General features: G+C 37.8%; 1 protein-coding gene across 2 annotated transcripts in view; it reads left to right on the forward strand.

Annotated features, from left to right (window-relative positions):
* Positions 1-841: 841 nt before the first annotated feature.
* Positions 842-15,251, forward strand: part of ME2 (malic enzyme 2) — a 64,569-nt gene continuing 50,159 nt past the window's right edge. The window contains exons 1-2 of one of the 2 annotated variants that reach the window (XM_081263267.1): positions 842-1,012; positions 14,135-14,255. In XM_081263267.1, the coding sequence (XP_081119393.1) occupies positions 14,148-14,255 (108 nt within the window). In that variant the 5' untranslated portion in view covers positions 842-1,012; positions 14,135-14,147. The remainder of the gene's footprint in view (positions 1,013-14,134; positions 14,256-15,251) is intronic. The other variant, XM_081263266.1, reaches the window with a different exon arrangement.

The raw sequence follows: 15,251 nt of genomic DNA on the forward strand, positions 1-15,251 counted from the left end.
GTGGCAACATTTCTGAATTAAGAACGAACAAACATCCTCCTAAACCCTAACCGTGGGTGTGTTCAGATGTGGGAAGGCGTGGTTCTTGCCTCTTTCAAGGACAGGAAAATTTAGCGCACCAGCGCTTTCCCAAGAACACTGAATATCTATTTATGGTGATGTGGCGGTAGGGATGATTAGTAAATCCCCTGCGGATCCATAACTGTGTCACCAGCGGTGAAGAGTGGCTTAGAATTTTGAGGAAGAGCCAGTCTTACACACCCTGATAAAAACAGCTCCGAAACACAGAGAGTTCCTCAAGTGCGGGAGCCTAGTGTTTCTTGGGCACTCCCCCTTCTCCCTTTCCATTCTTCTGCCCTGTATCCAGCTCCATCGTCTCCTATCCTCTACGGATCGTGCAGGAGGGACCCAGCCCTCAGCTTCCTCTCTTCCCCCGGGACTCCAAGACTGGTACCCGCAGATACCCCCGCCCGCGCCTGCGCAGAGCCTCTTCTCGCGCGAATGTTCGGCCCCGACCCCCCACACTCCGGTAGACCCCAGGAGGGACCGGCGTACGTCTGCCTCAGCTCTTTCACGGAGGCGCACCTCCGAGTTCCTCCTACTCTGCGGGGTCCTTCTCCCGTCCTCGGGATCGCCACCACACCAGCCTGCGCGGCCTGTGAACAGTTAACCTCATGGATTCCGGCTGAAAAAGGTGCTGCTCGCGGAACCGGAGCGCCCGGCGGCGAGGCCTCTAGGCGGAGCCCCGCCCCGCGGCCGGCTCCTTGCCTCCCATTGGTCCGCGCGCCCGTCCGTTCGCCCGTGGGCCGGCGCCGCTTTCCTGGCTACCTCGGAACGTGTGGGGCCGCCCAGACCCGTGCAAGCCAGAGGTGGTGCAGGCTTCAGAAACTCGGAGCTGAGAAGGGCCGGGCGGCGCCGGGGCTGAGCATCGCGGAGCCGGCTGCAGGGCCGCGGCCTCTCCGCCCGAAGCACCACCTGTCGCTGGGTGAAACGTCTGGTAAGGCTTGGCACGGTACGCAGTTGAGGGCGGCCTGGCGCTGCGGGGCTGGGCGGGGAGCGGGCGCCGGCCTTCTCGGGACCGGCCCGGGAAGCCGAGCGCGGCCTCCACGCGTGTGGCCCGCGTCTGGCGGATGCGCGGCGGGATGAAGGTAAGCGGCCGGCGCAGCCCGAGCTGAGGGTGTGGGGCTGATCGGATCCGGCGCACGCTTTGGGGGCATGTTTTCCCGGTTTCCACGCTCGCTGGTGCCGGGGTTTCCACCCCACCCCCGGGGGTCGGGCATCTTTTCTTTTCCTGCTCCGGCGCCGGTCAAGACCGATTTTTGTGGCTGGAAACTCCTTACACAGAATATTTTTCTCAGCCGGGATGAGGGAGTGGCAGTGTTTGTGTTCCTCATTTAAAGAGTGTTGCTGCAGGCTAGAAAGTTCCAAGATCCGAGTGGTTCCGGAGTGGTTCAGTCCATTCATTTGAAATAGCATCTGTGCACCAGGGTTGGCAGGTGTGTTTCTTTAACGCTCGCGACAACCAACTCTGCCTGTGGTGTTGCATTTGTGACCTTAGATTTGACTTTATTTATTTATTTTTTGGTTCTGAAGATTAGTCTAGAAAGTTAACGTGGCTTGTGAAAGGCGAGATCAAAATAACCTCGACCGAAGTGCTTCTTTACGAAACGTTTTGTCATCTCATACCTGTGGATTTGCCTTCCTGAGGCTTGTGGCAATCACTTCTAAGCAAAGCAGTTAATGGCATTGTTATTTCTTTTAATGTTGTAATTGGGATAACAGTAGAAGCTCTGTTGTTCCTGATGGGCGGGGCACTCCTCTCAGTAGATTATCTCAGAATAACCCTTTGGGGTTGGTACTGTTATTATCTCCCAGTATACAAACGAAGAAGCCGAGGCTTAGTTAAAAACCTGGATTGCACACACAAAGTGTTAAGTTTTGCTGTGCTTAGCAAAACAAGGGGTTCTGTGAGAAAGTGTGAACTCTTTGAACTGTGTCCTTGTTGCTGTCTTAAGAAGATAAAAGAATGTTCTGCCAAGTGTAAAAATATATATGTGTGTGTGTGTGTGTGTGTGTGTTTGCCTGGGAATAAGTAACCACTAGTTAATTGATAAGAAATACTACAGAGCACTGTGATCATAAAAAAAGTTTTCCTGAGAATGTTTATCCATGCTTGTAAGGATTAAGCTGCCGAAAGGATGTTTTTTCCTTCCCCTTGTTTTAATTAACAATGCTCTATAAAAGGAGAGAAAAAAGTAAACACTGTGCTCATTTCTTAAAAAAACCTGGATTCAAACTCAAACGGTCTAACTTCATAGTTCCACTCTCCCCTCTTAACGTGTGTGTTCCCTTAAGGACTTGTACCTGTTGTTAAACTAATTGCAAAGTAATGTCATAAATATTCAGCTTTAGTTTCAAAATATTCTGGAAGTCAGAGAAGTCGTTTTCCCAAAACAAATAGATGTATCTTTTGTGTGAGTATATAACTAATTGATTATATATTGTTATGTTACACAGCTTGCAGAAATACAGAACAAAGGTTTAATTGTCTTTTTTAATATTTATTTTTTTAGTTGTAGTCGGACACATTATTTATTTTTATGTGGGGCTGAGGATCGAACCCAGGGCAGGCGCATGCTAAGTGAATGCTCTACGGCTGAGCCACAAGCCCAGCCCTAATTGTCTTTTAAATTGGACTTTTAATCAACTTTTGGCCTGATTTGTAACTTGTACCTGACTCTTAAGGATAGTTAGAAAGCCTTGAAAATTCTATATAGAGGCCAGAAGTGCTTTATCATATAATCTTTATCAGGCATTAATAGAAAATGTTGGGTAATGCTTTTGTAGACGTTCTTCATTCTCTTGAGAGTAACATACTCATGCTTAATAGTTGTTACTGAAAAAGAGGTGCTTGTGGGTTTCACCCTTCTAAGGTGTTTGTGTATGTTTCTGTTTTTTAATGAAAATACATGTGAGAATTATAAAGGAAAAACTTATTTACCGTTTTAGGGTTGGGTTTTGTTGTTGTTTTTATTTTTGGTAAGTTAAACGCTATTATAATGCTGTTTATGTCTAATTTGCATTTAATGTCACATAAGGAGCTATTCTAATCCATATTAAAGTTTACATAAGTTAAACTAAAATTTTAATATGTTGGTGAATTTATTAAAGGTTAGCTAGTTTATTTGAAAGTCTTTTGCTTATATGGCTGCATGTTATATTTAGTTTGGTGAACATGATACAGATTTCAGAAGTAATGAATCAACTCCATAGAGATGTTTGATTTGCCTGGATCTGTTGCCAAATTCTCATTCTTGATCTGGAGATTTAAATTGAAGAAGTGCTTTAAATGAATGTTAGTCATGATTATCTTCAGAGCCTCTTAGTATGGATTTCATCTTTAGAAGATGTTGATGGAGAAACTATCAGGCATTTAGAAAGCAACTTATGACCACCTTGAATGACTGATAATCAATGCACTCATCAAAGCACTCAGAGCACTGTGATAAGTATCTTAAATGGATTATCTAATTGACTTCTTAAAACAGCCTTATTTAATAGCTTTTCTTGTTCATGCCCATTTGAGTAATGAAAGAATTGCAACTCAGGGAGGTTGTAGCTTAACTCAGAATCGCCAGTGTAGCAAATGGCAAAGCCAGGATTTGAAGTTCAGACAGGTTGACTCTGGAGCTTGCTCTTTGACCACTCTTGCTAGACAACCTAGGTATATGTTTTAGTGAATAAACCTTCAAGTCAATCAAGCTCAACAATTATGACAATTAAGATTATAAAGCTCTAAGGTTTTGATGCTTTATACATCTATTATCATTACTATACACAATTCTGCAAAACAGAGTTTCCTTTCCCTGTTTTATTGATGAGAAAAAAATGAGATTTCTTAGTGGTTCCCAGATTGGACTTTATAGACAAGTTTTTTAAAAATATATTTATGGGGGTGGGACATTTGGGACCAGAGGTAAGACTGCCAGTTTTTAATTCTGTCAAGAGTAAGGACCTTCTTAAAAACTACTGCAATCTACTGTCCCCATTCTTTCCTAAAAGAGAATATTTTTACCGTCCAAAAGGTAAAAAGGTCATAATTATGACATAAAAACAAAAAAAATAGTTTAGTATTATGAATATATTACATTGTCTTAGATTCTTATTTGGTTACAGACCAGTGAAAATGTCTTCCATACTAACACCAGATCATTTGGGAACACAGGGTGACAACAGATTCTTAATTGATAATTAGCCAAGACCTCTCTTTAGTGAACAGTGTCTAGTGTTTTGGTCTCTCCTGAACAGTCTTCCCAGGTCTTAACCAACTCTTTTCTGCCTCCTGGGTAAGGCCTGGGGAGGGTGACTTCCAGCAGCCAATGACATAACAGTTTTAGTCCCAGTCCAGATTGTAAACACCATGGAGAGGGAGTTCCATTGCCTCCCAGTTCAAGAACCACCTTCTTTATCAAAATTTACTTTTGGAAAGGACCAGGTATGGTTGAATGACAGGGACACACCAGGGGAGAAATGAAGGTATGTCCTAATGGTATCCAAGAAACTGTGGAGTAAGTAGCTTGATTTAGCATGTTTATTTAAAGTTGGAATCTCAACCATCTTTTGTTTCCTGGTTTTCTTTTCTTTCTCACCCCTCCCCTCTACTGGATATTGAATCCAGGGCACTTTACCACTAAACTACATCCCCAGCCTTCTGCCCACTCCCCCCCCCCTTTTTTTTTTAAAGGAGAGAGAGAGAGAGGATCTTTTAGGTAGATGGACACAACACAATGCCTTTATTTTTATGTGGTGCTGAGAATCAAACCTGGGGCCCACCCGTGCTAGGCGAGTGCTCTACCGCTGAGCCACAATCCCAGCCCTGCCCACCCCCTTTTTTATTTTTTATTTTGAGACAGATTCTGGTTAAATTGCTGAGGCTGTCCTTCAATTTGGATTCTCCCGCCTCAGCTTCCCACTGGGATTATTGGTGTGTGTGCCACCACACCCAGGCTTGTTTCTTGGTTTTACTTCTTTTATTCTTCTGTCCTACTATAAAACATAAGGAGTTAGGTGTGGTTTTCCTCATTTTATGTGTCTCCAGCTGATAATAACTCCACCTGTCAGTTTCTCTTTGTAACTGTCTTGCATTCTAATTTTGGCAAAGATTGGGTATTTTTCTTATTATTTATTTATTTTCTTATTCATGCCTACTTGTTTTAAAAACACTATTAAACCAGGTGCATGGAGCACACCTGTAATCCCAGTGGCTCAGGAGGCTGAAGCAGAAGGATTGCTAGTTCAAAGCCAACCTCAGCAATAGTGAGGTGCTAAGCAACTCAGCGAGACCCTGTCTATAAATAAAATACAAAATAGGGCTGGGGATGTGGCTCAGTGGTCGAGTGCCCCTGAGTTCAATCCCTGGTACCAAAAAAACACAAAAAACACTATTAAATTTTATTTTATACTTTATTTTACTTGAGTAATTTAATGATAGAGCATTTTTATAAATTATAATACTCTTTTACATATATTTTATTATTTGATCATCACAGTTATCTGTGCCAGGTGATGTAACCTTTATTATACAGGCTGAATTCAGTATTTGATAGAAGCAAAATTAGAGCTGAAAATATAAGACTTCATATTTTAAATGTTGGTCTTAATTAAGTTAACTGCTGATTGCAAAAGATATTTTTTTCAGATTGTCTTTGATTTAAAATAAAATGCATCCATACTACCTTTAAATTTGCCTACCTCACCAGTATATTATAATGTTAATTTTTATTATGGTAAGTAATGATGTTACCCCTGAAAGAACCACATAAACATGTGATCAAGTTGTCCTTCAAGACTCTTTTTTTTTTTTTAAATAACAATGCCAAAATTTAGGTTTTCTCCTCCTCTCGCCTGGGTGTCCTCTTTTAATACTATTGTAGTGGAGGGGAAGCTCCCTGGTGCATATTTCTCTGCTGCTGTTGCTGTAATTAATATTACTAATAATATTATATTGTTTGGCTAATTTTGTAAAGGATTAAAGAAACTTGGCATATACAGAATCTAGAGTCAGTGGTTAGTGCTTTCTGCAGTATGTTAATGAATGTAAAGTGGCATGGACCTTCTAAACAATATAATCCTGAAAGATACGAAGTCAGATTTGAATCATTTTATACTTAAAAGTAGACTTCAAGAACTTGCTAATTAAAGAAACTGAGTAAATAATCTCTTATAAAGCAGATTCTCTTAAAATTAAAATCAATGAAGTTTCTCAAAGCAGGCTCCTGTTTATTCTTCTGCAGTGTACATTTTTAATAGATACCTAATTATTGAGGTAGTGAAGATAATTCATAGGTACATAGAAGTTAAAAAAAAAGAAAAAGAAAAAACTTGGGGAAAGCCTGTAGTTTTAACCACTGAGCCACATCCCCGGCCCTTTTTATTTTTTATTTTAAGGCAGGGTCTTGCTAAGTTGCTTAAAGCCTTGCTTAGTTGCTGAGGCTGGTTTTGAACTTGCTATCCTTCGCAGCCTCCTGAGTCTCTAGGATCACAGGCATGTGCCACTGCTCTGGGCTTTTTTTTTCTTTTCTTTCTTTCTTTCTTTATTCATTCATTCATTCATTCATTCATAAAGGAGAGCTATAGATACCAGTAGAACATTAAGAGAGTAGTACGTGTGGTGATTTAATAAATTTCTATCAAATGTAAGTTTCATAATAGCTAGAAAGACATGGACTACTGTAGCTTTAAGTAGAAATATGTGAGCAGTACTAACTTTTGATCTCATTCTGGCCCTGTTATGTGGTAGGGGCACAAAAGATGACTAAGTAATTATAACATATGTTCAAAGTGATGTCTGTATCAACTTCAACTTTAAGGTGGTCGATTAGTCACATGTTGGAATTTCCCTTTCTTACTCTAAAAACACAGTAATGGTAACTGAAATAGAAACAGAGCCAGGTTTGAAAGCAAGAAAGGGAAATTTGCACATGTAGAAATGAAGAAACAACCTCTGGCAGTGAGCTGGAGTGGTAGAGAAGTGTCCCGTGGGTAGACAGGGAACACTAAATACTAGGAAGGGTCTGAAGTAGTAATATTGCTCACCAGGAGATGGAAACTGATTTCCCAAGTCTGTATAACATTGGGATCCCAAATTAATTGTACTTCATGAGAAAGCACTGCCCTCTTGGTGGAGTGGCAGGGGGTCACTGGAAATCTGTATTTTCCCTGGCATGGAGGTGAGAGTTGTGCCACTCACTCCACACCAAAAACAGAATCATAAATCTTTTACTCATTTGAATTTGGGTTTGGAATTCTTCCCCTGAGGTGTGTTACTATTTAGTACAGAAACTAATTTAGAAACCGGATTTAGCTTGTAAACCCTCTGGATTTTATAAAGGCAAACTTAAAACTGTCTCCAAATGTTGCTTTCTACAGCACACAACATGTAGGGAGTGCTGTCAAATATTGCTGTTTTCAAAATAATGAGTTATAGATAGATATCTAGGCACTAAAGACTTTAGAATGCTAATCTTGGGAAGGTCTTGGAAAAGTCTTCAGAACAAATATTTAATGAAACCAAGATTTTTTAAGTTATGAAACATGAACACATGTATATAGTAAAAGATCCAAACTGAAATGTATACATAAAATAATTGAAGTGAAAAAATGGCATATCTGAAATCGATAACTAAAATGCTATGAAGTGGATAAATTGTTTATTTAGTAAATTAAATTTTGTCTTGCATCTAAGAAAGAGGTGCAGCATAACTAAAACTCAGGAGCTAAAAAATTTGGATTAAGAAAGGTAAATCAATTTAGAACCCTGGACTACTAACTACCTGAGTAAAATTGGATGTACCAATTTCTATCTTTGAGCTTAATTTTTTTAATTTAAATAAGAGTTTTAAATTAGCTGATATCTAATACTTATAATAACTTACTGTTATTCACAGAAAGTCTGTTTAAAGTATGTAAATCCACTAATTAGAATAAAACAGTTTAGCTTGGGGCTTGTGTATATAAACTATACAGGAAAAAATTTTTATAGAAATAAACAAAAGACACTGGTGAAAAGGCATTAATTAGGGCAAAATATGGGAGAGGGGAGAGCTCCCAGCATCCTAAGGGATTAGGCAACCCACCATCCTCATGAAATCTTGTGTAAGAATTTTTATAGAGTTTATTGTCCAGTAAATACACACACACACACACATAGAGATTATAGATATTATAGATAAATTGATATATCGTATCTTCTACTTTATGAGGGAAACTGTAAATATCAGAGTCATAATTACATATTAAAATAGTGTAGTGTTATACAAGATGTATTTGGTTTTTGCCCCTTTTCTTGACACACAGCTCCTGAGACTCTTGGTATTTCCTGATAGGAGTGTCTCTTGTCATTTATGATGAGTCCCTTTTGATTATCTCTGAATGTGTACTTCTGAGGTGTCTTAGAATAAGACCCCTTGGGAGTTCCAGGATGGGGTTGGTCACTAGAAAGACCTGGTGATCAGTCTTTCAGCCCCGATCTTGACCTCTGGGAAGGGCAGTGCTGGACAATAAGCTCTTAGAGAAGATATCATGAGGTTCTTGGGTTGCTTAATACTTAAGGTGCTGGGAGCTCTCCTCTCGCCCATACCTTGTCCTGTGTGCCTCTTTATTTGGCTGTTCATCTGTATCTTTTGTATATCCTTTGTAATAAACTGGTAAATATAAGTAAAAGTTTTCTTCTGAGATCTGGGAATCGTTCTTTATCAAACCAGAAGTAAGTAGTGGGAACCCCACTGTGTGCACTGGGTTGTTAGAAGTATAGTTGACAACTTACTACTTAGAGTTGGCATCTGAAGTAAGGGCAGTCTTGTGGGACTGAACACTTAATCTGTGGCGTCTGACACTATCTCCAGGTGGTATCAGAATTGTATTGAATTGAATTATAGGACACCTAGTTGGTATCTGCTAGAGAACTGTTTAATGTGCAGAGAAAATCCCATATACACCTGGTCACAGAAGTAGGCAGTGTACAGAGTATTGGAAAAGAAGCAGTAAGTACATCTTCACAGAATCTGTGTCTGCACTGTTGTGTGAGTAGAGTGAAAAAAATAACTTGTTTTCTTTATGAATAGAAGATTTTGTTCATTAATGTTATCCATAGGCAGTAGGTCCATTAACCCCCACTCCCCAATTTCCTGTTTCCTTAAACTTTAAAACAAGTCTAGGACAAGAAATTGGTTACAATATTTGCTTTCAAAGAAAGGGAGTGAGTAGCTGGGGGGAAGAAATACAAATTATGTCAAGTCAAAGTTTAAAGTCACATTTCACATTATCTGTCCTTTCTCTTTGTCCTTCTCTATCTTTCCAGATCTTTATACATTTATATATAAGTTGTAAATAAATACATTTTTTTAAAAAAGCATAAGTTTTTCATGCCATATATATTCTGGATTTTGCTCCTTGCACTAAACAGTATTTTAGGGAATATTAACAGTGTCAATATCTAGAGACTTTTCTCATTTTTTTTCTCAAAAGAAGTTATATTAGAATTGCATTTAATGTTTTAATTTCTGATTGGATTGACTCATAAATGGGTCTATGTGGGTTTAAAAAGCGAATTAATTTAAAATAATATTTATGAAAGCCTGTGTGGTTCTTACCCTCTTTAAATTGTTACGTGATATTCTGTGATATGGATGTTATACCTTATTTAACCTTTCATGCAGCACTGTTGATACCATTTTTTTTATATTAATGCTAGTTTGAACATCTTCATCTAGTTTTTTTTATATTCTTCTGTGAGTATTTTTCTAGCATACTCTATAATTGGAATTATTAGAATGAGGGATTTATTATCAAAATTTATAGTCATGACTAAATTTCCATCTAGAACACTATGAATTTTTTTTCTTTTACAATACTGTGGATCGAAACAAAAGGTTCTCTACTACTGAGCTCCCCGCCCCTTTTTATTTTTTTGAGACAGAGCCTTGCTAATATCCGAGGCTGGCCTGGAACTTGATCCTCCTGCCTCAGTCTCCTGAGTAGCTGGGATAACAGGTATGTACCACTGTATCCAGCTGTATTCTTATTAAAGATTCTTGTTTTCTGTACTTTCACCAATACTGCATATTAATTTTTAAAATTTCTTTGGCAGTTTGGGTAAAAACTAAAATTTTGTTGAAGATTTAATTTATATTTCCTTGGTTACTACTGAGGATAATCTAAATTGCTTATTGTCTGAGTTATTTATTCTTATTTCTTTGCTGGTTTTTGTTGAGTTTGTCTTTTAAATTTGTAGGGACTCTTCATTTATTCTAAATAGGATCCTTAGATATGAAGTGATATTTTCTCTTGTGCTGTCATTTATTTTTGTTTATGGTATCTTTTTTTGTACAAATGTTTTAGCTTCCCCACTTTGGGTGCTGGAGATTAAACCCAGGCCCTAGTGCATACACATTCTACCACTGAGCTACATCCCTAGCCCTAAAACTCATGTACATTTTATTTTGTTTTTGTTTGTCTTTCTTAAAGGTTGGGAATCTTACCCTATTGCCCAGACTGACCTCAGATTCCTGGAATCAAGGGATCCTCCTTCCTGAGCCTCTGAAGTAGCTGGAACTACAGGCATGGGCCACCATGCCCAGCTCTTGAATTATTTTTTAACAATATATTATGAAGATTTCTCATTGCTGGCTTTTCCTTTTAGTCACTATTCTTTTGTTCTTCCCATATTCCACATTCTTTATCATTTTCTTTAAGGCCCACAATTAATTCTTAAATTTCTTCCTTGAAGTTATGAATAATACCATCCTTCCTGTTTTGACCTAGCTACCTGTACAGTGCTTTCCAATTTCTCTTTTTCTTTTTTATTTTTTCCTAATTTAGATCTCACTTAGGGCCTAGCTAAGTTGCTAAGGCTGGCCTTGAATATGATCCTCCTTCCTCAGCCTCTCAGGTCCACATTTTTCAAAGAGCAGAAAACCTTTCAAATTATTCATACATTTTTTTCATTGTTTTCCCAATGTGCTTTGACTATTTAAAACTTAATTGGTTTCATGGCTTTTTAAAATGAGTGAAACATTCTTGGCAATATTAAAGAATTTCCAACACAGCTTGATATCTTAATATCAAGATCACCATCCACAGCTGCATGTTTTGGTGACACACTAAGTCTTATGCAATGCTTTTGAAACATCAAGTACATTATACCTTATTTCTGAGGTTCATGGATGGCAGAAAACAACTTCAACATAGTTATTGCAAACTGGAATATTCAGGTACCCAGGAATAAATAATCAATAACACTTTCAAAACAACCCTATTTGAAGTCCATGCTGACCTCTGGACATGAATAAAGAAGAAAAAATGCTGCCACCACTGGAACCTTGCGTGTGTGTGTGTGTCTCTCTCTCTCTGTTCATCTTTCTGTAAAACACAGGAGATTTTATATCTTGGCTTTCAGATCATAGGAATTTGAAGTAGGGATCAGCAAAATTTTTTGTAAAGGACCCTGAGTAATTATTTAGGCTTTATGAACCATATGCATCTCTGTCATATACATTTTTCCTTTTGCAACCTTATAAAAATGTAAAAAACATCCTTCAGTCAAGCACCATATCAAAACAGGTCACAGCTTGTTACATTTTAGAAAAGCTTACTGGTCTCTGAGTGTCAAACAGCACCATCATAAAACAGTCTTGTTTTGCCCATGAAACCATTCAGTCTTGAGACTTTAAAGTCAGCGTCTTGGCTGATGATGAAATTTAAGCTGTGGTGGGGCATTTTTCTTTCCTAGAAACAACTCATTCCTTCAACATCTGTTCCGAAGCTTCAGGAGAAACTGAGTGTACATGGGAACTCTTGTACTGTCTATAACGTTTTTTAAATCTAAAATTATTGGAAAATAAAAGCTTATTTTAGAAGATATCTTTTTTTGGCATTTCTTTCAGGCAAGAAAAATATATATATATATAATTTTTTTATATATTATATATATATATTTTTTTTTAATGAACAAATACAGCCTAACAGTATACACATTTTGCCTTTAATGTGGACTTTTAAGCAGTCCTTTGGTGGCTTTGAATTTCTGTGTATCAGAGGCTGTTCCTCTTTGCTACAAAGTTTGAAATGAAGAGTGAAGCCAACAGGCTTTTCTCACAACATCAGTAGTTATGTCGCTAAAAATTTACATCTAAAATTTAGTGCCATTTCAGTCTTCACTAAGGTTTTATCATACATTTAGATCACTACTCTAGCATTTGTTAGTATACTTGAAGCTACTGTGTAAATCTATCTTTTAAAATTTGCTTTGAGAAATTTCAGAAAATAGATTGCATACAAAGATCACATTCCTTTGGCCCTTTGTACTTCAGAGTATATATTCAGAGTAAGAATATCTTTTTTTGGTCCGGGGATTGAACCCAAGGGTGCTTAACCACAGAGCCACATCCCCAGCCCTTTATTTAGAGACAGGGTCTTGCTAAGTTGCTTTGGCCTCACAAAGTTGCTGAGGCTGTCCTTGAACTCACAATCCTCTTGCCCTAGCCTCCTGAGCCATTGGGATTACGGATGTGCACCACAGTCCTTGGCTAGAATATCTTGTATATGGTTTGTAAATTCAGAAAATTTAAAGTTATATAATAGTTTGTCATCTACAGTGTGTCTTTATATGAAGCATTTTTAAAATATTATTTTAGTCTATAATCGGGCTTTACATTTAGTTATTATCAGTTTAGTTTTTTATAAGTTCCAGTAGTTCTTGATCTTTGCTTCATGACAGTGACTTTTTTTTTTTTTTAAGAAAACAGATCAGTTATTTTCTAGTGCTTGTCTCTTGATAGTGCAAAAGGAAGACAGAAGGAAGATTGGTGGTGGGAGGAGGGGCAGAGGGAATAACTGGGTAATGGGTATGGGGTCTTCTTATAGGGGATGAAAATATTTTGGAACTAGATGGAGGTGGCAAAATGTTAATAAAGGCCTCAGAATTGTTCACTTTAAGATAGTTACTGTCACACACACCTGTTGTTCCAGCAACTTGGGAGGCTGAAACAGGAGGATTGCAAGTTTCAGACCAGCCTGGGCAGTTTAGCGAGGCCCTAAGGAACTTATAGAAACCCAGTCTCAAAATAAAAAATAAAAAGGACTGAGGATGTGGCTCAGTGGTTAGGTACCTCTTGGTTCAGTTTCCAATACCAAAAAAAGCAAACAAAAATAAATAAATAAAATGAAATTGTTACTTTTATGTGAGTTTCCTCTCAGAAATTAATTTTTAAGTCCTTTTGTAAATGATTTTACTGCCGCCATATATGGATTTCTCATCAACTAGAAATTCCATTAAAAAATTTGCTGCCAAAAATTAAGAATAAAAAAATCACTTTGTGATAATTGCAATGATTGTAAAGTTTAAAAAAATAAATGGATATTGTAAATTCTGGTTCTTTGTAGGAGAATTGATTAAGCAGAAAAATCTATTATCTCCACTAAATATTTAGGGTTTTCCATGTTTATGATAGATCTAAAAGGACAACCGTTGCTTAATATGTTTTCTAGCCAATTTACATGGCTTTTATATTAAACAACAGGTTTTTTTAAGGCAAACTAGTACATTAAATTTAAGCATTGAATGGAGAACATTAGAATTCTAGCTCTAGGTAAAGAATTTGTGTAGCTTCTCATCCATCAATGTAAATGTTCCGCTTTCCTAGACTTACCTTTCCACCTTCAAATTGACTTACAGGCTCATTAAATGGAACCCACTTTGCTGTTTATTTAGATGTATCCTTGTTTATTAACCTCTCAATTTGTTTCTCAGAATAGGAGACACATACCTTGTCACATATGTGTGGATTAGAAAGAAGTTAAATGTTCAGTATGGGGTCTGGCATATGGAAGGTTGTATATAAAATGTAACACTGATTATTATCCAAGAATTAAGAGTGCTATCGGGAAAGTTAAGTCTTCACCTTCAGCATATGGCTGCCCTTTTCCAACTGATAGAACTTGAGGAAAAGTAGATGCGTTTTGAAAGAGTATTTTCACATGTGGAAAGATTCTAAATCTACTTTTGAGAGCTGATATGTTATGTACATGGAATTCTACAGTATTTTTCTCATCAGTTTATTTGCTTCATTTTTGACAGGTGAAAGAAAAAGATGTTTTCCCGGTTAAGAGCAGTTGCCACTCCTTGTTCGGTGGCATGTCGTCATTTGCACAGGAAAGAGAAAGGCAAGCCACTCATGTTGAATCCAAGAACAAACAAGGTTAGTAACATTCATGCCAATGTAAATTTTCTCTCTTCCTGATAAAGGTTTGATATTTTAGAATGATGTTAAGAAAATTTTGTATTCATTAGCATTATACTAAGACTTTTCAGAGGCATTTGCTTTCTCTGTATGAACTTTTCATTCATTCTATAAGAACTTTCATTCTTTACTGCCAGAGTTTTTTCTTCACAACTTTTACCAGCAGAGAAGACTTGATTTTTCACTTCCTAGCTAAAAAGAAAAGATGGAAAAATATCTCAGAACAGTACTCTATCAGGACTTTTTAGCCAGATATGGGATCGATTGACCCAGCTCAAAGCTAGACCAATCATTAGGCCTTTGGAGGGTGAGGTCAAAATTGTGAAATGAACCTTTGCTTAAAATCCAACCCACCCCATCTCCATAAGGCTTTTTAGACACAAATCTTTGCACACAAATAATTAGTTAGGGGGTAATACTTCAAAGGAAGGCATTACCTGACACTTTTATTATTGTTATTAGAACAGATGTGTTAGGCAGTATTGAGTTCCAGTCATGACTTTCTTTGGCTGAGCTGGGCTTAGTGGGCAAAGCCCTTTATTTTTTATTGGCAATATTAAATAGTAAACGTGATAGTTAAGAGGATCTGACTGTATTTTCACAGTCTGGACTTCAGTTCTAGCACTTCTCCTTACTTACTGTAACACTCTGGGTATCTGACAAAAGCTCTAAGAAGCTCATCTGAAGTCATATGAAAAATAGCAAAAATAATAGTTCCTACTTCATGATACTTTCTGCATATTGAATGAAGTAAAATTTTTGACATATTTAGCATAATATTTGGTATGTGGTTAAGAAATACATAAATAATCAGGGTGTGATGGCACCTGACTGTAACCCCAGCAACTGGGAAGACTGGGGCAGGAAAATTACAAGTTCAAGGTCATCCTCAGCAACTAAATGAGGTCCTGGGATAAAAGAAAAAAAGGTTCTTTTGGCTCATAGTTTTTGAGG

Source organism: Spermophilus citellus, assembly GCF_964194105.1.
Source record: "Spermophilus citellus genome assembly, chromosome: 12".
Lineage (NCBI taxonomy): Eukaryota > Metazoa > Chordata > Mammalia > Rodentia > Sciuridae > Spermophilus > Spermophilus citellus.